The sequence below is a fragment of the Mauremys reevesii genome, linkage group 16 (assembly GCF_016161935.1).
Source record: "Mauremys reevesii isolate NIE-2019 linkage group 16, ASM1616193v1, whole genome shotgun sequence".
In the NCBI taxonomy this organism is placed as follows: domain Eukaryota; kingdom Metazoa; phylum Chordata; order Testudines; family Geoemydidae; genus Mauremys; species Mauremys reevesii.
The window spans coordinates 43,194,989-43,221,135 of NC_052638.1; the positions used below are offsets into that span (position 1 = coordinate 43,194,989).

At 45.3% G+C, this 26,147-nt stretch overlaps 1 protein-coding gene across 18 annotated transcripts in view; it reads left to right on the forward strand.

The window, feature by feature from the left end:
• Positions 1–26,147, forward strand: part of ZFHX3 (zinc finger homeobox 3) — a 1,205,541-nt gene that overhangs the window by 1,070,089 nt on the left and 109,305 nt on the right. For all 18 annotated transcript variants that reach the window (XM_039503280.1, XM_039503282.1, XM_039503284.1 and 15 more), the window contains one exon: positions 19,958–20,189. In XM_039503280.1, coding sequence (XP_039359214.1) covers positions 19,958–20,189 — 232 coding nt within the window. The remainder of the gene's footprint in view (positions 1–19,957; positions 20,190–26,147) is intronic.

Consider the following 26,147-nt stretch of genomic DNA (forward strand, 5'->3'; position numbering starts at 1 on the left):
AAGGCCCTGAGTTCATTTAAATTCAGGCCTTTTATCCAACTTTCTCTGTCTGTTGGCCTCTGGCAAATCCAGTTTGAACTAGCAGATGCAGGCACCCCCAGGGTGGTAGCTCTCAGGAGGTCTTACCACCTGAGTGAATTTGCCTAACACCCCACAATGTTCTTAGTGTTTGGATGGCCGTGGTTACCCTCCCCCATGGAATTGCATACAATCCCTAGCCCAGATGATACATAAACTTAGTACAGTAAATCTCCCAAAGATATTGCAGGAGATTGACAGATATGGCAATCACAACACTTGTAACTTTCATTTGATTTGAGATAGTTGAAACAAATGGTGAGCAAAGGAAGTTTAATCTATGTCCAAAGTATTTCCTTGAATAAAATGAGCATAACCTAGTTGGGTCTTGCTGGCTCCAGTTTCCTGTGTAATTTCTGAAGCATTATTACACTGGCCCTTCGTTGTCCGCATGTCCCAGCCTGCAAAAATCTCCTGCAACTACTCAGCCAGTAACATGATCACAAAGCAGTGTCTCCTCATACTGAATAGCTGAGTTTCTGTGGAAGATCGTTTCTTTCATATGAGTGCATAAAACCTACTGCAATGCTTTAAACCAGAAACTTCAGGAAACTCTCTGCAGGTGAATGCATTGGGCACCAGTCCCTCAGTAGGAGAGACAGGTTGGGTTTTTCTTTCTGCTCTGCTTTATCCTCCTCCCCTGATCAAGCAACAAACAAAAATTACCTTGTAGAGACACTTCGGGGCCAGTGAATCCACTTCAGGTTCCAGCCATGCTTCCTTTCTGTCACTGCCTAGATCGTTCTCATGGCGCTGGGATCCCCATTGTTTCTGAATGCAGCATACAGTTTCAAGAGCCCCATGCTGTCTGTGGTTCTCTTCCTCTGATTGTGTCTTTTTTCCACCCGAGTTACCCTGGATAGGAGCCCAGCCTGTTACTACACTTCTCTTGTCTGTCCTGCTTGCTTTGGTGCTGCAGCTGGACGTGTCCATTTGCTGCCTGCCCTTTACCTACCCCTCTTGGCTTGGAGCTGTGAGAGCAGCTCCTTCTCGTGGACTTGCATGCCACTCTTGGCACCTTTAACCGTACGGCACCACTGTTAAGAGCTGCTCCAGCTGAGCAGCTCTTCTCACATGGGTACGCTAAGTCCAGAGGGCCTGTCTGCTCACTGGTGGGTGTTTGGCTGATTTCCAGTTCTAATTCCAGGTCACCTGAGGGTGTTCACAGATTGGGAAACAAGAATAACTAATGGCATGGAAAATGTCTCCTATGAAGAGATTACAGGGATCCCAATCTTTTCAAACTCAGAATCCAGCCTACAATTTCAGGAACCCTGTTTTCTTTTCCTCTGATTGTCTTTTTTTTTTCACCTGCCCATTTTCTCCATTGACCACGTGGAGAAGATGACTAAGAAGGGGTATGATAAAAACGTACAAAATATAAATGGTATTGAAAGGGGGCATATCCCTTCTCCCCTTCATAATACAGGGACAAAGGGATGCGCAATTCAATTGAGAGGTCACAAATTTAAAATTGATGCAGAAATACTTCTTTACAACACACAAGACTGTGCAACTCACTGCCACAAAATAAACTCTTGCTCTTGGTGATAACAGGATTCAAAAAAGGATCAGACATTTTTCTGAGTAACAAGAGCCAGGCTTGTCCTAGTGAATATTTTAGGAAAATTGTGGAAGGGATATAAACCCTTGATCTTCAGGGCATAAGCCAACTTCTAACTATTGGAAGTTAGGCAGAAACTTTCCTTGGGAGCAGGTTATTCTGTAAGTGTCAACAACAAGGTTTCTTGCACCTTCTTCTGAAGCAACTGATGATGGCCACTTTCGGATGCAGGATCCTGGATTAGGTGGCCCTCTGGTCTGATGCATTCTGACAGTTCAGACATTCTGCTTTGGAAGAATGCCACTGCTATGCCCATTGTCTGCATTGCATGTCATTTCCAAATGTCTGCTTCGGGTTTTTGGTGGGTGGTGATATTGTAAACGGAGAGGCCCTCAGAGAGTTAGGTCTCATGGACACAGATCACAAAAATTAACCTCTTGAAGCATTCTAGGTGTGTTTCTAATGACTGCATTAAGTGTCGTACTCTGCAGACTAGCGAGGGAAGTGTGTTCACTTGTCCCCTCTGCTGGAACTGCATTGTCCACCCCTTGCTCCTCTTGTGCTCTTCCAAAACAAGCTTTATTTATACCTTTCTGCCTGCATGGGTCAATCCAACCCAAAAGCAGGTAGGACAGTACTATTATAAAAACTCCATAGCAGTCTCTTAAAGGTCCTCTGAACAAAAGATAGATGCTTCTCAGAGGTCAAAGGAAGCTATTGAGGATTTGCATTGCAGGGGGAAAGACACATACACATTTCAGTGGTAACATGGAAAATAAATAAATAAACCAGATCTCCCTCCCTCCCTCCCTTCACTGCTGTTGCAATCACTTAGGGTATGTCTCTGCTTACCATTTAAAGCAGAAAAAGTCCCTTTTTTTGCTCAAAAACCATGGGAGCGTTGAGACTTGCCAATGACTTTTTGTGGTGAAACTCAGAAGTTTCACCACAAAAAGAAAACCACCTCCACGAGAGGCATACAGTTCTTACCGGTGATGCTTTTATGGTGATGTACAAGTGAAGACACGTTCTTCCTGCTTACAGAGCTTTTTGCCTCCTGAGAATATCCCACAGTGCCTAGGTGACCACTCTGGCCAGCAGCTCTGGCGCAAGGTAAACAGACGTCAACCCGTCCCCCGGTAAAGCCCCAGTAACTTTGAAACTCCCCTTCCTGTTTTATTGGCAAGTGCTCACTTGTCATCTGGCCAGGTGACAATGGCTGCTCCACAGAGCAAACAATCCCCTACTTGGAGCAATGCTGAGCTGCTGGAGCTGATCAGTGTTTGGGGGAGAGGAGGCTGTGCAGGGACCCAGGATCTCACCTCTCCCCCCCTTCTCACAAGACCCATCCTCAAACTGGAGCGAGCTGCACTGTGGGACAGCTTCCCTAGAGCACTGCTCTCGTCCGCGATGGAAGTGCTGCTAATGTGAACACTCTCTGACGACTGAGGAAGTAAGTGAGTACACAAACCAGCGCTTCCCTATCACCGGTGAAACTTACGGCGCAAAAACTCTGCAAGTATAGACATACCCTTAGAGTTGGCCTGCTGGATTTACTCAGTAGCATCAAACTCCATTTTATTAATCTGTATTTGAACATCGGTGGTACCTTTCAGCTGAGGATCACAGAGCACTTCAGAAGCATTAACTAAGCCTCATAACACTGTAAGGTGGCAAAGGTAAGGGATCTTTAGTGTTTGCTTTTCCTGCCACTGAAATGCAGTAGTGTCTAGGGTAGAACTAAGCAACTTTTTAATAGACTTTGACAATTGAGGAGAGGAAGCTGAATAGAATGTAACCATCTGAGCTGGGACTTGGCCAGGGAGCAGGAATAATATACACTTTTATTCAGTTGCTCTGGGATTTTTCCATAGTAGTAACCATATAGTAGCTCTGATTAACAATTAGCAGACAAGGAAAACACAAATCTGATATTTGGATTTTATTAAAACATTTGATATCTCAAAATCATGACCTGAAACATTCAAATTGGCTTGGATAGAACAGTGTTATGGGGGTTAACAATAAACCAAACAGTAGTGAGGAACAGCAGTGACATGAGTTTGAATGGCACCTGGGGTACAAAGCTGGGTGGTAAGGCCAGCGTTCATTAACATCTTTCTTAATGAGTTGAAAGGAGGAGTAAACGGCATCCACATGTAGTTCATTGATGATACCAACTTGATAAGGACAGAGAAATAATTCTGAGGAACCTAGAGATACTGGGAATTTAGGCAGGAAATTACCAAATGAGATTCAACATAGAAAAATGCAGCTACTACATCTTGGGGAAAATATTCCGGAATGAGGATACTCCGAGCAAGGGAGAAATTGGAAGCAGTGATGCAGAAAGAGAACTAGGGGTGACAGTGGGCTGTGAATCAGACATGAGTTTGCAATGTGATATGGCTGTGAAAAAGCCATTGCAATAGTTCAGCAGTTCTCAGACTTCATTGCACTGTGACCCTCCTTCTGACAACAACAATTACTGTATGACCCCAGGAGGGGGGGCCCACCCAAGCCCCACCACCCAGAGCTGGGGGGGCCAAAGCGGAAGCTCAAGGGCTTCTGCCTGGGGCAGAGGGCATGTAACCTTGGCCCACCTCCTCGGACTTCAGCCTCAGCCCCATCAAATCTAACACCAGCCCTGGTGACCACATGATAATGGGATCACAACCCACGTTGCGGTCCTGACCCACAGTTCGAGAACACCTGTAATAGTGTAATAGAACACCTGTAATGTCCAGAGGCTTTGTATTGGGTAGCCAAACCTGGCCCTGGATGTGGACAGGAAATAAGTCAGCATCTCATCTCCTGCTTCTTCCATTAGTTTTTCCAGCAGATGTAACCCTTTCCCCGACAGAGCATGTCTTTTATCTGCCACTGTTCACACCACTGAACCAATTAACCTTTCAGAGCCAGAATGCAGCCTTCATTTCCCTTCTTTGGAGTTTATAAGCTGGGCTCACCTGCAAATTCCAGGCATTTGTGAACTTGAGGTATAACCGTCTTAGTTTTCACATTCTTTCTAAAAACAAAGGAAATTTCCTGACCCAAAATGTTAAGATATTAGTAGTTATATTATTTAATTAAACAGTCTTAGAATGTTAATTATTTTTTTAAAAATAGTTGCAATCCTGGAAATTCAGAGTGAAGATTTCAGATTGCTGAGCCTATACCCAGCTAGTGTTGCCTGTCTGGCTAATTTTGTGAACTGCGCTTTTGGACGTGACGTCTCATGGCATGTGTGTCTGGAGGGCAGGACTGGGAATCAATTCAGGATGGCGGTAGGGTTGCCAACTTGGCAATATTTAAAAACCAGACACTCCAGCAGGAACTTCGCGGCCCTTCCCCCCCATTCCCTCCTCGTCTCCCGCCCCAGGCCCATCGCTCACTGCTTTTCCCCTCTTCCCCCGCTCCCTGCATGGGTCTGGTGGGACTCACCTGCAGAGCCAGGGCTGGGAGCTGCAGCCACCTAATGTAGGTAAGAGGTGGCCCCGGCTGATGACTTGACGCCTCCCCACGTGCCCTGCCCGCAGTGACCGGACTTTGAGTGTCCAGTCAGTGGATCTGACTGGACACAGTCAGGGCCCCTTTTTGACTGGATTTTCCAGTGAAAAGCTGGACACCTGGCTACCCTAGCTGGCTGTCAGAGGGAATAATGCAACCTCTGAACAGAAAGCAGGTTTTGCTCTTCCTGTATGAAAAGCTAACAAACAACCCTGCTTTCCTCCACCTGAAACCCTCTGTTTTTCCAACCCCCAGACTTCATGTACATCATCTTCCCTCATATCAGCCATTGACACTCCTCCAGTTCACCTGGTGGTTGTAGCTAAACAACCAGAATGTGCCTGTTCAGACTGTCTAGAATAGTATAAGGAAGCAGGATCTTTGGGCCAGGGCCTGTCTCTGGCCATCACCTCCTCCTCAACCCCAGGCTGGCTTCTTCCTGCTCCTCTCCGGCCCCAGTGAGATGAAGCTTTTTGGATTGTTGGTCTCTTGTCCTTCCTCTGTGCATTTCTTCTCGCCTCCATTTTAGGGGGAACAAGTATTAACCCCTGGGGTTGGTACTGTAGAGTTGCACAAACATGGCGTTTGCATAGCTTCATCTTGGCGCTGTACATCTTAAAACATACGCTTTGCTGTTGCACCTGCCACGGAGTAGCTTTTAAAAATCATGTTCAGCGTTTTCGTCTGATGTCTACAGTGACTGTTCCTTACTGAGGACTAGCCCTTTGGAAAGAAAGCATGATGTTCGTAAAGCTGTGTCTGTTAGTGGCGAGCAAAACCTCCCCAGTTTAGCTTAGTCTCAAACTTTCCAAAAACGTGACCTTTTGGCTGAGACTAAACCAATTGCAAACATCACAGTATTTGCAATAGTGAAAGCTACTGTAAGTACGGCAGATGTCAGTGCAGGAAAGCTTCCCTGTGAGGCTTTTAGTCGTGTCTATCATTTGCATAGTGAAACTGTCGACTGCTTTGAAAATTTACCTGCTGATGTCGTTTATGTAAAACATGCATCACCTGTGCCAATTTTCCAACAGTATTTTGCTCTCTGGGCTCCGGTGATTCAAGCTTCTCTCTTAAGCTTTGATTTGTACACAGGCTCTTGTTCATTCTTGCTGCAGTTTACGCTTATGATCAACATTTTTCCTCGTAATGTAAATTGATCGGGATTAAGATTGTCTGCAAACAGCATAGCTGTCTCACCTGTCCTCCTAAACAGCAAAGAAGTCTTGATGGACAAAGGTAAATAGGTGATCAGAGATTTCTGCAGTAGCAGCAGGGTGGGGGAGGGTGGATCGTGAGGTAGCAGGAGAGGTCTAGAGCAGGGAAGTGTAGTGCCAACTCTTCAACTTTATCATGAGTCCTGTGAAATTTGTTGTTCTTTTTGAAGCTCCAACTCCTGGAATCAGGTAATTACACTAGAATTCCACTTTCATTAAAAAAATCGGCAAATTCCTAGCCCTCCTGGTTGCAGAGAGAAGCTTGAAAATCCAATCAGTGTGCCCCCTAAAGGCTCAGAAGGCAAATGAAAAGACAACAAACCAAACGTGTCCTGTTTTTGGCAGTTAAATGAATTTGAAGCCAATAATGATTTTTGGGGTTTGACTCGGATATTTTTGAAGGCTTGGGGCTGGTGATACTGAATAAAGGGGGACACTGAGTGCTCAAGTCATTCCACTCCCATTCCTGTTTATCTCTGTAGTGGTCGTTCACACACACAAATAAGGGATGACAGTTAACAGGGGAGAGGATTGAGAGGAGGACAGCTGCCGGGGTGGAACATCCTGAAACGTGCTTAATATCCTATGCACCCTTTTTTAGTTTGTCTTTGGATTTTTTAAAAGTGAAAGATGTTGACCAAAAGAAGTAAGTCTGGTGAGTGTTGCTCTCAAACCTCAAGAACAGTTTTGATCCACATACGTGGGACACTAGGAGACGTACCATTGACTATGACTGTTGGCTCGTTATTGAGTTTGCTAATGACAGTAGCACGCCACTACATTCATCTGCCTCGGTATTGGAGCATGTGCTTGTGAGAAACATTCTGTGGAGGGGATTGGAAAGCTCTTCGGAGTTGTGTTCTTAGGAAGGAATTGCTCCGGTATGGCTGCCAGTCCTGTAATGGAATAGTGTGGGAAAGGAGAAGACCATGACTGCAAGCAGGATGCCAAGTGAGCTGAGCCCCATCACTACAATTGTCTTTTTGTCACGTGTTTCTACAGGGACCCAAGCTGCTACCACAAGACAAACAATAATTTGCCAGATGGAAACTGGCACCTTCAGCCACCTGGTTTTACTCCGTTCATGTCTCCTCCCGTTGTTTGTTTGACTCTTGGCCCTAGGACAGCAGTGTTTTCTTCCTCTTGATCCATGACTTTCAGAGGAGGAAGTGGCTGGTGGGTAAAGCTGAGCAAAGAGGCTTTCCAGGGACTTGCTAAAGAAAGTGGCAGGGGTCCTGGTGATACTTGTACGCATGTAATGAGCATGCAGAGTCTTTCACCTACCTGACTGTTCTGTGATGAATGATTAATTCATGTTCTCAGGCCAACTGTGCAATTTAGCCAAGGAGAGGAAAAAGTCCAAGTTAAACCTGATTTGGCCACATCTTGTTTTCTGTTAATCTATGCTGTTGTGTGTCCGTCTGTCCCTGGAGAGTGTGGGGGGCTTGCTGCTCACTGAAGCCTGCATAAACAATGTCCTTGTTAAGAGCTGATCGGTTTAGGAAGGCCATGTGAAGAAGCCAGCCTGCCAAAGACGGCGAAAACTGGTGCTGTTGCCTCCCTCTGGGCCTTAGCCCCTCCTCATTAAGCTGTTCCGGGCTATTGATTGGGAGCTTGTGTTTGGAAGAGTCTTACTTACTCCATGCATTATCTTGACAGATTGATCAGACCTGATTGAGAACCTCTTAAAGGAACGAACAGCTGTAATGGGAAAGTTGGACTCTGTCATCCGTTAGGATGATTCTGGGAGTGAGAAGAACAAGGCTGACATCTTGGAGCAATTGTATTTACAATTAACATGGCTGAAAACGATTGCCTCTATTGATCCCCCCTTCCTGCAATTACAGCCCCATTGTTTACATTCCAGCACTTCGGTTATAAAAAGGAAATTCAATAATTATTGCATTATTTAAAGTTAAAGTGCCACAGAGTTTGCTGGCTACGCTTGCTGGTTGATTTAACGTTCAGTAAAATCCATGTTGAGCTCTCCATCTTTAGGCTGAACAATATTGGCTTTTAATGAGACTTAAAGGGGTGGGGGAGTAAAACCCAGTCTGCTAGGTGTTTGTCTGGGTGGTTTATGGGGGAAACTCAAAAGCACTTCAGAGTAGCCAAAGGTATTGTCCTTCCCTCTTCACCACAAGGAACAGCCTCCTGGCCACCAGAGAGAGCATGTCTGGGCTGGCCACCAGAGAGAGCATGTCTGGGCCAGCCACCTTTCATCTTGCTCTAAACCCCAATGGGGGCATCTCCCCCCTCCTTGCTTCCCTCTACTGGCATATGTGGAAATAGGTAATAATTGGAGATATACCAATCTCCTAGAACTGGAAGGGACCCCGAAAGGTCGAGTCCAGCCCCCTGCCTTCACTAGCAGGACCAATTTTTGTCCCAGATCCCTAAGTGGCCTCCTCAAGGATTGAACTCACAACCCTGGGTTTAGCAGGCCAATGCTCAAACCACTGAGCTATCCCTCCCCTCCCCCAAAATATAATATATGGAGATATACCTATCTCACAGAACTGGAAGGGACCCTGAAAGGTCATTGAGTCCAGCCCCCTGCCTTCACTAGCAGGACCCAAGTACTGATTTTTGCCCCAGATCCCTAAATGGCCCCCTCAAGGGCTGAACTTACAACCCTGGGTTTAGCAGGCCAATGCTCAAACCACTGAGCTATTCCTCCCCCCTTGTGGGGCACATAGGGGAGATAGAAAGTTCAAGGGGGTTATTGATAGACCAGTAATGAGGTAGAATGAAAAGCTTTTCTCCAGAGTATGAAAAGACTGTGATGGGTCTCATCCTTTCTGGGTAAGACGGCTTGCTTTTTCTAACAGTCTGATCCAGGACTCGATTAATAAATAACTAAAGGAGGATAAAGTAATTAATGCAAATAAACATGGGTTTATGGAAAATAGATCCTGTCAGACTAACTTGATATCTCTTTGAGATTACAAATTTGGTTGATAAAAGTAATAGTATTGACATAATATGCTTAGATTTCTTAAGGTATTTGACTTGGTAGCGCACAACATTTTGATTAAAAAACTAAAATGATATAAAATTACTATAAAATTACACATTAAATAGATTAAAAACTGGCTACCCGATAGGTCTCAAAATGTAACTGTAAATGGAAAATTTTCATCAAATGGGTCTGTTTCCAATGGAGTTCCGCAGGGATCTGTTCTTGGCCCTACACTATTTAACATTTTTATCAATGACCTGGAAGAAAACATGAAATCATCACTGTTAAAGTTGCAGATGACATACAAATTGGGGGAGTGGTAAATAATGAAGAGGACAGATCACTGATTCAGAGCGATTTCAATTGTTTGGTAAACCAGGCACAAAGAAATAGTATGTATCTAAATGTAACTATATACATCTAGAAACAAAGAATGTAGGCCATACTAATGAGCTGGGGGACACTACCCTGGGAAACAGTGACTGAAAATGATTTGGGGGTCGTGGTGGGTAATCAGTTGAACATGAGCTCTTAGTATGACTCTCTGGCCAAAAGAGCTACTGTGATCCTGGGTGCAGAAACAGGAATCTCAAGGAGGAGAGGAGAGGTATTGGTATGACCTCTGCTGGAATTCTGTGTCCATTTCTGGCACCCACAATTCAAGAAGGATGTTGATTAAATTGTAGAGGGCTCTGAGAAGAGCCATGAGAATGATCAGAGGATTAGAAAACCTGCCTTATAGCGATAGCCTCGGAGCTCTGTCTGTTTATCTTAACAAAGAGAAGGCTAAGGGGTGACTTGAGTAGAGTCTAAAAGTATCTGCGTGGGGAACAAATATTTAATAATGGGCATTTCAGTCTAGCAGAGCTATGTATAACATGATCCAAGGACTGGAAGCTGAAGCTAGACAAATTCAGACTGGAAACAAGGCGTAAGTTTCTACCAGTGAGAGTAATTAACCATTGGAATAATTTTACTGAGTGTCATGGTGGATTCTCCATCGCTGGCAATTTTAAAATCATGATCAGATGTTTTTCTAAAAGATTTGCTGTAGGCGTCATTTTGGTGGGAGTTCTCTGGCCTGTGTTTTACAGGACATCAGACTAGATGATCTTAATGGTCCTTTCTGGCCTTTAAATCTACTATGCAGCATTACTTTCAAGGAGACAGATAACATGATGGCAGATTCGAAGACCTAGGCCCCTGCACAGAGACGTAGGGCTCTTCTCAGTGATGCTGCTGTCAGGTGTTTGACATGTGCATGAAGGTGCACTATAAGTACTGCCGAGTCATACTGTTAATTGGGTTCAGTTATTGCCAAGTAGGATTTAAGAATGGGAGCATCCTCTTTAGGTGGAAAAGAAAGTGAGGACCTGCGGAGAGAACCTTGGAAACAGCATGTTGCTCCCTTGTGATATTTTCTTAAGGTCCCAGCTACGGGGCCTGTGATCACATCAAAATCTCAGCTTTATTTTATTTTTGGAGCGGGGGGGAGAATATGTTTCTAGCCCTTAGAGTTGTGTAGAAAAATGTAGACAACATGAACCTTAAAGGCTCAAAAGGCAAATAAAGACCTAAATTTGTTTTTAAGAACCTCATGGTTTGTTCAGTGATTGGGATTGGCAGTACTAGGAAATCTTGTGTTTAGGGAGAAAATTTTAGGGTGAAGACTATGATGTCTGGTTATAAAAATGACCAATGAACCCAAACCGCAGACAGGTGTGGGACAGAAGGGCTGGAATTCCTGCTTGGAGGCATGTATAAAGGCAAGGACATGGAGGGCTTTCAAGATGAGGGTGTGGAGATCACTTCTTTGTGAGCAGTACACAGTTGAAGGACATGCGAGGAGTCTAGAGACAGTGAAAGTTCTTCTTTTGAACCTGCTGCAGTGAAAATAAATTATCCCTTGTTCCTGCAGACATCTGGACAGGCATTCCCAGCAAGGGGCTGGTGGTGAGCAGGTCCACCTCGTTTCAGCAGCCAGGCAGCATGTGTTCTCACTGTACTTAGTTGTACCGGCTTCTCAGATGGCTCCAGGAAATTCCAGCAGGGGCTGCAGGTGTGAAAGGGAGAGTAAGATGAATTGAGCCAGCTCTGATTTTTATGGAGTACTTGGAACAGGCCAGCATCAGACAGCTGCTTCCACATGACTTTCATTAAGGATCCAAATTCTTGTGTACAAGGATTGTATGGTTTATCTAGTGCAGCTTATGGCTCTGCGGGCCCTGATCTTTTCCCTTAGTCACAGTATTCTGCATACATGGGTCCTAGCCTCAGACTCTCGGGATCAATATTTTGGCGTCTTGTCTAGATTTATAGATTATAAGGCCAGAAGGAACCACTGTGATCATCTAGGCTGACCTCCTGTATAACACAGACCAGAGAACTCCCCTGAATTAATTCCTCTTTGAACTCAAGCGGATCTCTTAGAAAAATCTCCAGTCTTGATTTTAAAATTGCCAGTGATGGAGAATCCACCATGACCCTTGGTAAATCATTCCACTGGTTAATTAATCTCGCTGTTAAAAATGTGCAGTTTATTTCTAGTTTGAATTGGTCTAGCTTCAACTTCCAGCCATTGGGTTGTGTTCCACCTCATTCTGTGCGATTGAAGAGCCCTCTACTATCAATTTTTGTTCTCAGTGTAGGGTATATATAAACTGTGATCAAGTCACCCCTTAACCTCCTTTTTAAGCTGAAACAGTTGAGCTCCTTGAGTCCGTCATTAGAAGGCAGGTTTTCCAATCCGTAATCGTTCCTGTGGCTATTCTCTGAACCTGCTCCAATTTATCACCATCCTCTAGCTTCGCTGGAGTTCCTCGTCGCATACAGAATTACAGCCTGGTGGTAAAAATGGAATCCTTATGGGCATGTGAAGTGCTTTCCACATAACCCCAGTGTCAGGAATTTATATCTATGGTATCCAGTGTGCCCCAAACTGTGGGGCACACACCCCTAGGGGGCCACAGAGGAATATTCGGGGGGGCATGTGGCAGGGCCAGGGCGAGCTCCCACATGGGGTGGGGAGGGAATACCACGCTTCCAGGCCTGCCTGCAGATCAGCTCCACCCTCATTCCCTCTCTGCCCCCTGCCCAGCTCCACCTTCAGCCCAAGCTCCGCTGCTGGTGAAGCCTTGGCTGTGCAGTAATGGAGGGAGGTGTGGACAGATTCTCTTACTGGTAAGGGGGAGGCGACTGGAAAAGTTTGTGCACCACTGCAATGGGCAGACTGAATTCAGAGGGCCACATTCTATGCTCCACTGCCCCTGTGTGACCCTGTATTACTACATTCAAATCCAAGGAGTGACTGTCCCTTTGTCTTTAGCGTAACAGTGCCATCCTGTTCCCAAGGCTTGTTCCTGAACCTCCGCCGGTCCGGAGTTGGAGGCAATGAGGCTGGCATGTGCTGTCCACCAACGCCTCGCTCACGCAGCTGCCAGTGGGTCAGTACGTGCACGTGTACAAGGGCTTTTGAAGAAGTCTGGATTAGCGGTTTTCTCTTTTGTCTCCTCTTGGGGAGAGGCGAGTGCTAAATGGGACATATCTGTCCAGATACGAGTGTCCCGGAGGCATGGCAGACGCTGGTATTTTGTGCCTGCATTTGGTTCCTGCTCACCTTTCTCTTGCAGCCATGTTTGGTAATTCTTTTAACATCTCTCTTCTTTAACTGACATTTACCAGTGCATCAATTACAGCGCCTCCCGTGCTGGAAGGAAAGCTGCATGAGAAGAGAGGTGCAAGCCTCTGCTCTTTAACATGACTCCTTTCTTTCACAAGACCTCTTAGAGGAAAACTTGTATCTCCTAGCTCTAAAAGAAGAGACTAAAGACCCCTCTTTGGGCACTGATCTTCAGTACACTGGAGAAAGTACTGGATAATGTTCAGTCAACTATCATTTTTTATACGAAATGAGTCTCATCGATTTGTAATGCTAATCTACGGCAATGAACCCGCGGCCAGTGTTAGTAGTGTAGAATGACTGAAGAAAAATCAACGGTGGAGGGATGTGGGGGAGAGGGAGCCTTCTAGTTATTTATGTTGAGCCTAAGTGGGGCATGGTTTTGTGGGTATTGCAACATATAACCCTGACAGAGTAGAGCAGGCATGTTTAAAATGATCCCTTTGCAGCAGGTTCCCCCAGTCAACCTGATCCCTGTGGGCTCCTGCAGACTGCCTACGCCGTCACCTCTAGGAGAGTGGAGGCATGAAACAAGAACTGGAAGCAAACCAGCTCTCTTGGACTGAGCACAGGAGGAGGCAGCAGGGGTGGGAGTTCTCTCTCCCCAGGGCCCCCTTCATGGGATCTGAGCAGCACTAGGGGAGAGAGGAAGGGAGGTTTTGCCAATTCTCGTGCCTCCCAAGCCTCCAGCTATCCATCTTCCCTTTCTCTTTTTGTGGGATTCAGGAGGGAGAGTCCCAGTTCTGTGGCCCCTGGAAAGGCAACAAGAGAGGAGCCACACAACTTTGTACCTCCTGGCTCTGCAGGCGAGGAGCCCTGATCCTTGGTACTTGTAACGGGTTAGAGAAGTGAGGCTGCCTTTTTGTGGAGCTTAAGAGACCAGCGGCACCAGGACTCTTCCGTAGGGTGGTGGGTGGGAACTGGTTAGCAGATCTCGTGGCCAGCAGACTGAGGGGGCAGAATATTCTCACCATTGATCCTCTAAGGTTTGTTAGGGTTGGGGCTCCAATCTTGTGGAGTCCCTGGGATCTACCATAGCAGCACTCCTCCCCGTTTTTTATTTTAGAAGATCCTATGGTCTGCTGGAGAGAAGTTCCTGTGAGGTAAAGTGAAGGTTGCAGGCACAGTCTGTTCTGTGTTTCTAAAAAATAACCATTACAAAGCATGCAATTCAGAGTGAATGTTGCACTGCCACAACAGGCTAGAGTTACGCTTTACATAGGCACTAAACCTTTGACTTGGACACACTGAAGATGGCTCATAGATTTTAGGCAGAAGAGAGCATTTCGTTCCACTGCACTGTCACTGGGAAATGGGAGTCTAGTGTCTTAATGCTACAGTAGGAATTGGCTTCCTGCACAGTATAAATAATAAACTTGCTGTACACATTCAAAAGAACACTTTCAAATTCAAAGCAGCAAAGAGTCCTGTGGCACCTTATAGACTAACCGACGTAAATTCAAAGCAGACCTGCTAAGCTCAAGTTAGCAGTTCAAGAATTGTGTGTTAATTAACAAATTAAAGCTAATTATGTGGGTAAAGTGTCCTACATTATTAATGTTATTTTTTGAAAGCGTTGTATACACACGTGCCTGGAGAAGTTTAGCTTGTTTCTGTCTTGGTGCATTTTGCAGTAGTGTCTAGAGGCCCCAGTTGAGATCAGGGCCATATTCTCTAGGCGCTGTACAGAGTTAAGAGAGTGAGAGAGTCTCTGCCCCAAAGAGCTTGCAGTCTGACTACAAAAGAAGGAAAGGGGGGTGGGGTTTGTTAGGAGGGGATTAAATGGAAAGACAGAGGAGGGGCCCCGCATTGAAGTGATGGAGGTGAGAAGAAAAAGGGAAGGGAAGGAAGGAGAAATGGAGTATAGTGTTTAAAAATTACGTTGGCCACAGTAATAGGCTGGGAATGTTTATTATGCTGGTACTTATCAGAACAGAATCCCAGACACAACCTTCCAGGACAGATGTTTCTGAACAAGAATTGGAAAGTTAGTCCATCAATCCGAGGGTCAATTTCACCATCACTCTCTTAACTGATTTCTTTCACTTAGAGGGCAACTGAGCAGATTGATTTCTTTAAGATGAACTGTAAAAATAACATTATGCAACACTTTCTGAATCAGTCTGAGAAAGTACAGTTACAATGTAGGCTGTCTAGTTATTTGAGTGTGAGTCTGGTTTACTGTGGAAGTAACTCTACGTCCTGGGTTTCTAAATGTCTAGTGGTTGCTTCTTTTAAACTCTAACCTTATTGAAAGCTAATAGGCAGACACAATGGTTGATGCCAATATCTTTACTATAATGTAATATTTTGATCTAATGCATAACATTTGACATATGACTTCCTTTGTCATTCTGACTTCCATCCTCCAAATGAGACAACAGGGTAGGTTCCTCCACAGTCTAACTTTCTGATACAAAGTTTGTGTAAGGAAAACCACCTTGCTTGCATCTATTTCTTGCTACTTTTTGCTCTCTTGCTTGAGCAGGATTTTTTTTTTTTAAGCAGAGGACGGAATCAGGGTGTATGTTTGTGGGAATAAAATAGAGAACCCAGTTTCTCAGAGGCAAATCTCTTGAGTTTTCTGATTAGCTCTTCTTCATCTGCGAAAGAGCTAGTAATGTGCGGGGCTTGTTCTGTGGCCAGGTACTAGAGATGGTAATGTACAGGGGTATTTCCTCCAGGGCTTCAGAAATGTTCTAATGTTGAAATACAACCAGCTACACACTGAGACACACTTTTGGCATTGTAATCCTTCCCCAACTGCCCTCTTCCACAGGGACAGCAGATGGCTTTGCATTGAGACACTAGATGTTTCCTCATTGAAGGACTGGGCTGGATTGTTTTTGATTTTTGTGTGTAAGAGTAGGTGTTGTGAGCTGCATGTGTTGCTGTGATTAGTGTGTGTACAGTAACAGGCCTTATTCCCCTGGGAAGCTTCACTTGTGACCCTTATGGTTTCTATCAGAATGTACTTCTGTCTGTTTCTACTTTAAAGTGGAGCTTTGACTAAATCTAATCAATATTTTGCATTCCATGCGTGAAGAACCAGATGTTAAAAGTTTCCTATTGTTGGAAGGCAGGGTGGGAGAGCGGGGGTGAACAGCCCCTCCAGATTTACTGAAATCGATGTTCTCTGAATGAAGTTGGTTAGTTTTCTTTAGGAACAATATATTCTTTTGATTTATTTTTTTCAAGATGAATTATCGTCTAATGAAAATTCTTGTTTAGTCTTTTGAATTTGTGCTTTGTGTAAGGGAAAATTCTCATCAGGGAAAAGCTTTACTACATGATGGACCATTAACTGTACTTATCTATCTGTGTGTTTCAGCATTTTCAGTAACGCTCCAGCTAAAAATTGCAGGTGTGTGACTTTCACCCACTTCTCTCCTCTAGTGTAATCCTGCAGTAAAATCACAGTACTGACCTCTGTCAGGTCCATGGCAGACTGATGTAGGTCACATGGGATTTTGATTTCACTACAGGATGCAGCAGCAAGTGAAGCTGGCCTGAGAGGGCAGGGTCTCTGACTAAAACTCTCATCCTTAGAACGGGAGCACAGGGAACACCGCAAATGAGCCACATTTGTTAAGTTGTTTAAAATATATTTTCCCCAGGATGTAAGCCCCCTTCCCTCTCCCCCCGCCCACTTCAATCAAAGCACTGAAAATTGTGCCTCGTCTCCCATAGAGACCATGTCTATAATACTTCTCTGGAACCTTGCATAGTGGTAACAATGATCTTGCAACACTCCCAGTCAGGAAATACCTTATGAAAGGCTAGGAAGAAAATCCCCCAATGTCAGGTTATTCTGGAATTGCCTTCTTGGGGTTTTTTGCACCGTTTCGAAGCAGCTGGTACTTGTTGCAGTTGGAGACAGGAAACTGGGCTAGATGGACCAGGTTAGCAATTGCTACATCTGTCTCTTTTCATTCACGGTCTTAGAATTTGAAATTTGTGCCACCAAGACTTAGGAGGTTTCTGCACTCAAGGGAGCAAATACTTTTCTTGTAGCCCCATTGAGCAAGAAATCCAGGGCTGGTGGTAGGAGTGTGTTGCAGAAATCTGAGCTGGGCAGGACAAGGCACTGGGCTGATTGAGCTGGGCAGGACACTGTCAAATCACTACTCCCTTGCGTCGTCTTTTGTTTTTTATATCTGAAGCAATTGCTCTTTCTCTGGCTATAGCATAGGCTAAGTTAATGCACAAAGACAGTAGAGATGAGAGCAGAGGAAAGAAGAATAAAATGCCCATGAGAGAGAGAGAGAGCTCGGGAAAGTTTCTTTGAGGGCACCAGAGGGATTGGTGCCTTGGTGGATTCTTCAGATATTACAGTGAATTTAATTAAATACATTATGATCCCAAATGAGACTATTCTAATTAGCTGGATCAGGAATAAATTTATTCTCTTCGCCCACCCCTTCTGGTCAAACGCAGCAGCTGTAGCTCCTATCCAGTTTTAAGCATGTCCTTGGCTTGGAAAGATTGTTTATCTCTTTGGCACTCTACTACAGATCCCTGTCATCCAGACATAAAGAGCCAGGTAATGTGTGTCTTTAGCAGGACATCTGTCCCCAGCCATCGCTGGCAGGTGCAATGAGACAGCTGTCTTAAGTCTAGGGTAACCGCTCCTCATATAGGTAATGCTTTTTGGTGAGAATGCAGCCCAAGATGGATGGATGTAAATTTCCCCCAAGTAGAACAAATGGGGAAGAAGGCTTTCCTGGGCTGCTATAGAAGGTGAGGAGCGGTTGGTTGTGGGCCCGTGTGCTAAGAATGGACACTTTCAGGCTCACGGTGCAGGACAATACTGGAGAGGACTTGGGTTATTGCTGAATTGCAGGTTATCGCAGGTACGGGCGGTAATCCCAAAATGGCTTGGCCTGGGAATTCTTCCTTGACCTTTGACCTTGTGTCCCTGCTTCACCTCAGCAGGCAGGAACAAAATGCCATGGGAATGGGGAATGCTAGTGCAGAATATATGGGAAAAGTACCAACTCTACCCAAAAATGAGAGAGCAAAGCGGGGTTGTGCTACGGCCCTCTGCATAGCTGAGAGGGTGAATTCTTGCCTGTGTCTTTCTCTAAGAATTCTTTGTTCCAGCCTTTGGGATTCACAGCAATGTGGTAAATAACATTTATCCCTTTCCCCAGTGTCCTGGGGACTCTGTGTCTGAGAACTGACAGGATTCATTTGCTGATCAAGGGGGGAAAACTGTCCTTCACTGGCACTGGCTGGCTTGGCTATGAGATCTCTGTTTGGGAGGGGGATGCTGTTCTGTAGCTTGCTCTGAATTACTTGAAAAGGAGGTTGTTGCTAGTGCACTTAGTCTCTGGCCATTAGCTTTGGATGTCTGTCCCTACCTACGTCCAGCTCTACCAGGTCATCCTATGTCTTTCATCCATTTCCAAGGGAATGGAACCTGGAGTGGTAGGCATTAAACCTTCTCTTTACAAACAAAAAACCCTGGGATGCACATACTCAGCAACTCTGCTCTCATGGGCTCTTTCCAAGGGCCCTTGGAATTCATTCACTGCAATCAAGGGCTGCTTCTGTTTTAGTCTTCTAAGTTTTAGTTGAGCATTTTTCAGATGTAATTCTGTCTGTTGGACATAAGATCGGAGCTCCCTCTCTGATTTCCTCCCTGGAACAGCTTTATTGAGAGAGAGACTTGCAAATTCCACACTTGGTTGTGAACAGTTTTTAATGTTGGATTGGTCATTTTCTTTCAGTGAAAAGGCTTGATCTTCGTTGCTGCTGCTATACTGTTCCACCACATGCTTATCTCCCTGAAGACTTTCCAGGGAAGCAAAGAGTGGGAAGTTCTGTTTTAATATCCACAAGTGCAGGGAGACATGGATTTCAACTTTCTCCATCATTTACCACTTTTTCCTCATCTTCTCCTCTCCCTCTCTTGGGACAGCCCCAATCCATAACATCTGTAGCCTCCCACAAGACTTCAGTGCCTTTCAGTGATCAGTTGTGGGAGAGGAGCACTGAAGCACGATGCACATGGGGGGGCCCCCATCAGCCTGAAAGGTTGTGTGGTCACGTCAAATCCCCTGTGTAGCCAGGCCTCCAAGTGAGGGACACGGCAGAGGAGGGATGGAGGCACTCGGTATCTGCAGGGATGTGTGTGATAGTGGGCTCACTTCTTTCACATGTATGATGCTCAGCTCCAGGACTTAGTACTTCCGCTTGTGATAGTGGACAGCCACGAGCAGTGAGTTATTGATGGTTTGTGTGGGACTTTGGATCAAAAATGAAGGTTGACCCTTATGATCAGCTATAATTGCGGGGTCTGCAGAGATGGTTTTCGATGGGATTCAGTGGCTGAGGAATCAAGAGCTTGTTCTTTGCTGCCCTGACCACTGAAACATCATCTCACTGTAGTGCAAATAGTAGCCCTTCTCTTGGTTCAGATCTACCCTTCAAATGCCCTTTTCCACCGGGCCTGTGAAAGATAAACCTTGAGAGAGGTACAGCAACAGACCCAGTCATTTTAAAAAAGAAACTCTGGAGTTCTTGATGGCCCTTTTGGTCCTCTAATGCAGTTTGTAGCTGAAGTGTTTTATTTGTACTGTTAGATTACAGTTTCCTGGGGGCAGTGACTGTGTGTTTTATACAGTGCTGTGCATTAATAAAAAAAAACAAACCAAACAGTCCTATGCCCACTTGTATTGCTCCTCTACCCAAAGTCAGCCCAGCCTCGCTCTAAATGCCATTGCTGTCAATCCATACAACAGTGCCAGGAAATCCCCATTCATGGTACCTTCATAGTATTCTCCACAAAGGAAATTCTTGCTCTCGTTCTTGTTCAAGGTGTGTTCCTGCTCCCGAGTTTCCAAGAAGCCTTTCTGCAGCTTGAAGTGCAGCAGCCCATATAGGCTGGGGATGGGTCATTTTCTAATTCCGTCACTCATGTGTCTCTGCTTTGTTCTTCACAGCACCTTCAGCATCATGAGAGCGGAGTTGAGGGCGAAAGCTGCTATTATCACTGTGCCCTCTGTAACTATTCCACCAAGGCCAAGCTGAACCTTATCCAGCATGTGCGCTCCATGAAACATCAGCGTAGTGAGAGCCTGCGCAAACTGCAGCGCCTTCAGAAGGGCCTCCCTGAGGAAGAGGAAGACTTAGGTCAGATCTTCACCATCCGCAAGTGTCCAGCTGCTGATGCCGGTGAGTGGCATTTCTTAGCTATGGCTATTGACTGGTGTATGTTCTGATATTTGATTTGGAGAGTTAAAGAGTTTGTAGCATTTCTCAGCCAGCTTCAGGATTTCCTTGTCATGGTCTCTCTTCCTCTTTCAAGGTGATAGTTAGTTAGTATTTATTACAGTAGCCTTACAAGCCCCAGTCAGGCTCAGAGGCCCACTGTGCTGGGTGCTGTACTGACACACCAGAAAACGTAATCCCTGCCTCAAAGAGCTTACAGTGTAGGGCCCCGACCCTGTGAAGACTTGAACACGTGTTTAATTTCATATGTGTGAGTTGTCCCATGGGCTTCAGTAGGACTAATTGCATGTGTGAAGTTAAGTACACGCGTAAGTCTTTTCAGACTGGGACCTAAAATAACTAGGGACATAAGAGGATGAGGGATAAAATCAAATTCAGTCAACTTTCATAGGTGGATATTTGCATTTTTTCCAGATAATTATCAATAGGGCCGTACCGAATTTACAGTCCATTTTGGTCAGTTTCACAGTCATAGGATTTTAAAAATCACACATTTCATGATTTCAGCTTTTTAAATCTGAAATTTCAGTGTGCTTTATTTGTTGGGATTCTGACCCAAAAAGGAATTGTGTGGTGGTCACAAGGTTATTGTAGGGGGTGTAGTGGTACTGCCACCCTTACTCCTGCGCTGCTGCTGGCAACGGCGCTGCCTTCCGAGCTGGGCAGCTGGAGAGGAGTGGCTGCTGGTAAGGAGACCAGCTCTGAAGGCAGAGCCGCCGGCAGCAGCAGTGCAGAAGTAAGGATGGCATGGGATGGTATGTCCACCCTTACTTCTGCGCTGCTGCTGGCGGAGCACTGCCTTCAGAGCTGGGCACCCGGCCACCGGCCACCGGCCACCACTCTCTGGGTGCCCAGCTCTGAAGACAGGACAGAAGTAAGGGTGGCAATACCACAACCCCCCTAAAATAACCTTGCAACCCCCCTTTAACTCCCGTTTGGGTCAGGACCCCCAATTTGAGAAACGCTGGTCTCCCCTGTGAAATCTGTATAATATAGGGTAAAAGCACACAAAAGATCAGAATTCACGGGGGGAGACCAGATTTCACGGTCTGTGATGCATTTTTCATGGCCGATTATAAATAAGGGTCAGCTATGCCATGTGCCCCTCACATCCTCATTCACTGATTGATTTCCTCTGGGTATTGCAGCAGAGGTGGCTCTTGAGGAGGGGTTTGGAGGAGGAGAGGATAGTGGCCTACAGACTGGTTCTGAAGGAACGTTCCATGTGTAAGGGGCAGTGTGGAAGAAGGCACAGTGATATTCGTGTGAGACACTGGCAGGGAGCTGGAGGAGGGGTTCACCAGGGTGCATAATTAGGGATGGCAAGAGAACAGGAATTCTGTTTCACAAAAGTTTGTTGAGGTTTGGACATTTTGTGTTCTGTATTGGAATGAAACCAAGACCTTGCAAAACTGTGTGTGGGGCCCTTAACATCCCAGAATAGCCAATAGTCAGGACACTCACCTGTATTATGGGAGACACAGGTTCACGTCCGTGTTCTGCCTGATTCAGAGCAGGGTCTTGGGGGGTTTCCTACGTCCCAAGTGAGTGCCTGGGCCAGGGGACGACTGGCTGTTTCTCTCTCTGTCTGCTTTTGACCAAAAATTCCATCCTGGGCATCAAAAACCTTCCTGATGAAAGTTTTTTGTTTTTGACTAATTAGCATTTTCTGGGGGTTTTTTGGTTTTTTTTTTACGTATTTGTGGAAAGATCCCTGACCAGTCCTATCATAGGGACTGATCTCAGGGTGCAGTCATCAAGACAGGGTAAACATCTGGATGAACGCTTACATTGTGTGGATAGAAAAAAAATGCACATCTTAGAAATGTGTTGGTGGATGAAGGGTTTGGTGGTTGCTGATATACGTGTTGATCAAAGAGAAACTAAAATTCTTGAAAATACCTGAATAAGCAAAACAAAAGATCTCAAATCACTAAGGGTTAAATCTGGCTTTATAACCCGAGTAACCAGTCTGCAGGCTCAGGGGTTCTGTGGGGGCTGAGAGGAGGGAATCAAGCTCCTCACAGTTCACAATAGCAGTGAAAATATACTGTGGCTGCCACCCCACCCCTGGGGCTACAATAGAGGCTGCAGCTCCTTGGCTTTCTTTTCGTGGGTGAGAGGCGATTGCTGGAGGCGATCTCGAGCTCCACCAGAGAAGACCTTTCAGTTTCCCAGTACAATGTATTGACTTGTAATATACAACTCTGTGTATTTTGTAGCACATGTGAGTTTGTTAAAGGTGAAATGCAAAAGAGAAAAAGAATGACTTGGGCCCCTTATGCTATGTAAAGAAGGGTTGAAAGGCTTTTTTAAGAAACACATTTTCTTTTTCTTTTTCTTTTACTTTAGAAGCTCAGGACTTACCTGTTTTTCCTGGAAGACTTTATGAATGAATGGAGAACTGTTAGGATTATGACATCACAGTAGGGTGACCAGATGTCCTGATTTTATAGGGACAGTCCTGTTCTTTGGGTCTTTTTCTTATATAGGCTCCTATTACCCCCCACCCACATCCCGATTTTTCACATTTGCTGTCTGATCACACTACATCACAGGTACTGAGGAAGTGGAACCTGACTAGCTGAGAGGGGAAGGGAATTATGGAGAGTTTAAATTTGTATTTTTTTCAACACTTATTTAACTAGAAGTCTTACAAACTTTGGGGGGGAAATCTCCCTTTGTTAAAGATTCAACAATCGTAGCTAGTCTAACCCCCTGCCAAGATGCAGGGTTTGTTGTGTCTAAACCATCCAACAAAGATGGCTCTCCAGCCTCCTTTTGAAAACCTCCAGTGAAGGCTCTTCCATGACCTCTAGGCAGCGTGTTCCATTGGCCGACTGTTCTTACAGTTAGGAAAGTTTTTTCCTGAGATTTAATCTAAATCTGCTCTGCTGTAGTTTGAACCCACTGCCTCTTGTCCTGCCCTCTGTGGCAAGAGAGAACAACTTTTCTCCATCTTTTTTATGGCAGCCTTTCAAATATCTGAAGACTGCTATCGTGTCTCCCCCCCCCCCTTTTCCAAACTAAACATACCCAATTCCCTCAGCCTTTGCTCATATGGCTGCATTCCATTCCTTTGATCATCTTTGTCACTCGCATCTGGCTCCTTTCTGGTTTATCACCATCCTTTCTATACATTGGTGACCAAAATTGGACAGAGTACTCCAGCTGAGACCTAACTAACGCTGCCTAGAGCCGTACTATCATCTCCCAGGGCTTGCATGCTGTGCCTCTGTTAATGCAACCTAAATTTTTTGTATTTTTTTTTTTGCAAGACCATCAGACTGTTGACTTGTGTGATACACCACAACTCTCAGATCCTTCTCAGCAGTGCTGCTGCCAATCCAGTTATCCTCCATTTTGTATTTGTACACTGGGTTTTTCTTCCCTAAGTGTAGCATCTTACGTTTATCTTTGTTGAATTTCATTTTGTTGTCTGTAGCCCAGTTCTCCAATTTATGAAGATCCCTCTGAATTTTAGCTCCATCCTCCAAAGTGTTAGCAACCCACCCCCCAGCTTTGTGCCATCTGCACATTTAATCAGTATTCTCTCTCTTCCTACATCCAGGTCATTAATAAAGATATTCAACAACACCAGACCCAGAACAGATCTCTGTGGAACCCCACTTGAGACCTCCCTCTAATCTGACATCATTCCATTAATAGTTACTCTTTGTTTGTGGTTTTTTAACCAGTTATGTATCTTAATGTTAGTTCCGCCAAACCTGCATTTCTCCAGCTTTCTTATCATAGAATATCAGGGTTGGAAGGGACTTCAGGATGTCATCTAGTCCAACCCCCTGCTCAAAGCAGGACCGATCCCCAACTAAATCATCCCAGCGAGGGCTTTGTCAAGCCGGGCCTTAAAAACCTCTAAGGAAGGAGATTCCACCACCTCCCTATATAACCCCATTCCAGTGCTTCACCACACTCCTAGTGAAAAAGTTTTTTCCTAATATCCAACCTAAACCTCCCCCACTGCAACTTGAGACCATTGCTCCTTGTTCTGTCTTATCAGAATGTCATATGGGACTATGTCAAAAGCCTTGTTGAAGTCCAGATATATTATGTCCACTGCATTCCCCCTATCCACCCCACCAGTTACCCTATCAAAGAAGGAAATCAAGCTGGTTTGGCATGATTTGTTTTAGTAAATCCATGCTGGCTGCTAGTGATTACCCCTTCACCCTCCAGGTATTCGCAAATTGAATAATTTATACATTGCTGTAGTAGCTTCCCAGGTATCAAGCTCAGGCTGACTGGTCTATAGTTTCCCGGCCCCTCCCTTTCCCTGTTTTTGAAGATGTGTGCTACATTAGCCCTTCTCCAGTCTTCCGGGATCTACCATTTCAAATCTTGGCAGAGAGCTCTCACTCCATATCCCTGGGGGTCTCCCTGGAAAGCACCAACAAACAGGAGGGCAAAACTTGACATTCCTAATGTTTCTAGATTCCTAGTTGAAAAAAATGCAGGGGAAAAAAATCTCTTTACCTAATAAAGATGCAAAGGAGGAGGCAGCCCCTTTTGCAGGTCACCTTAATGATTTGGAATCTTTTCACTTTCTTTACAGTTTTAAGAAGCCTCTCAGCCAAACTTTGAGAGAAGTAATAAATACTGACAGCCTGAGGATTCTTGTTTGCCAAAATGTCAGGTCACCCCCCAGTAGAAGACCCTGCTCATTGGGTGTGCTCCCAGAGTAATAAAGCAACTGAGTTTGCATTTGGCTGAGACTGTACAAAACCAAAGTGGAGAATGGATAATTTCACCATCTTTCACTTGCTTTTATGCCCATAGAGAACTGAAGATGAAGGTGCCCAAATGGATGATAGAGCATGGCCCCACTTCTCTGTATGACAGCGAAGAGAGGCCCTGGCTAGTATCTGGGCTGGATGTTGGTTGTTTAGTTTTCCCTAATAAATGCTCTACTTTTCGGATCCTAGGAGCTACAGACCAACAACCCCGACTAGGTCCCACCTAGCCTGAGACTCCGGGGTTAGGGCAGATTGTTCTCTGCAGGGTGTGCTTCAGGGTCTTGTCCAGTTGAATTTCCAATAACACACTGCCTGGGGCTCCCATCACTCCGGTGGAGGTGATTGCACACTGTGGTGGTGGTCTCTTAAAGGATGTCTACACAGCCCGTGGCAGTGAGTCTCTGAGTCTGGATCTGCAGACTCAGGTTTAGGCCACTGCGCTAACAGTAGCTCCGTAGACCTTGCATCTTGGGCTCTGTAGCCCACCTACCCTTCCTAATCTGCAGGGCCTGAGCTCCTGCTCAAGCCACAATTTAAAAGCAGTGTCTCCAGAGTTGATTCTGGGCCTACAGACAGCCCGCCTGAGCTGGCAGGGCCCGAAGGAAAGGAGATGTGTATAGCTCCTCAAGCCCATTGCTGACAGCTAAAAATAACAGATAAATAATAATAGCAGAGCTAAGCAATGACTGAGGGGAGCACTTCAGTATTTCAGGAGGGAGGAGAGGAATTATTAGACAGGTCCAAGGGGGAATATTTATAAATGAAGGGATGAAATTGAACAAAAGAAAATATTGCCTTCTCAGTTACCTCAGACTGTAAGGATACATCTACACAGCCAGTGGCAGCCTGTGGCTTCAAGCCTCCAAGCCCCAGTCAAGTCAGCTAAGGCTGGCAGTCTAAATCCAGTATCAGCTCTGGAGATGTGTTCACCATCATGTTTCTGTGCCTGGTGTAAATGGTACCAAGGTCCCTGGATCTGGCCTGGTCAGCCAACTCTATTGAAATCTGGCACCCCTTGACACTGAGAAGCCACTTGTCAGAATGGTCCCTGGATCCATCCATGTCGACAAGTCCAGAGCTGAGGATCTGACACCATCTACTCTTGAGAACCACTTACCAAATATGTCCATGTGAGTAGCACTGAGCT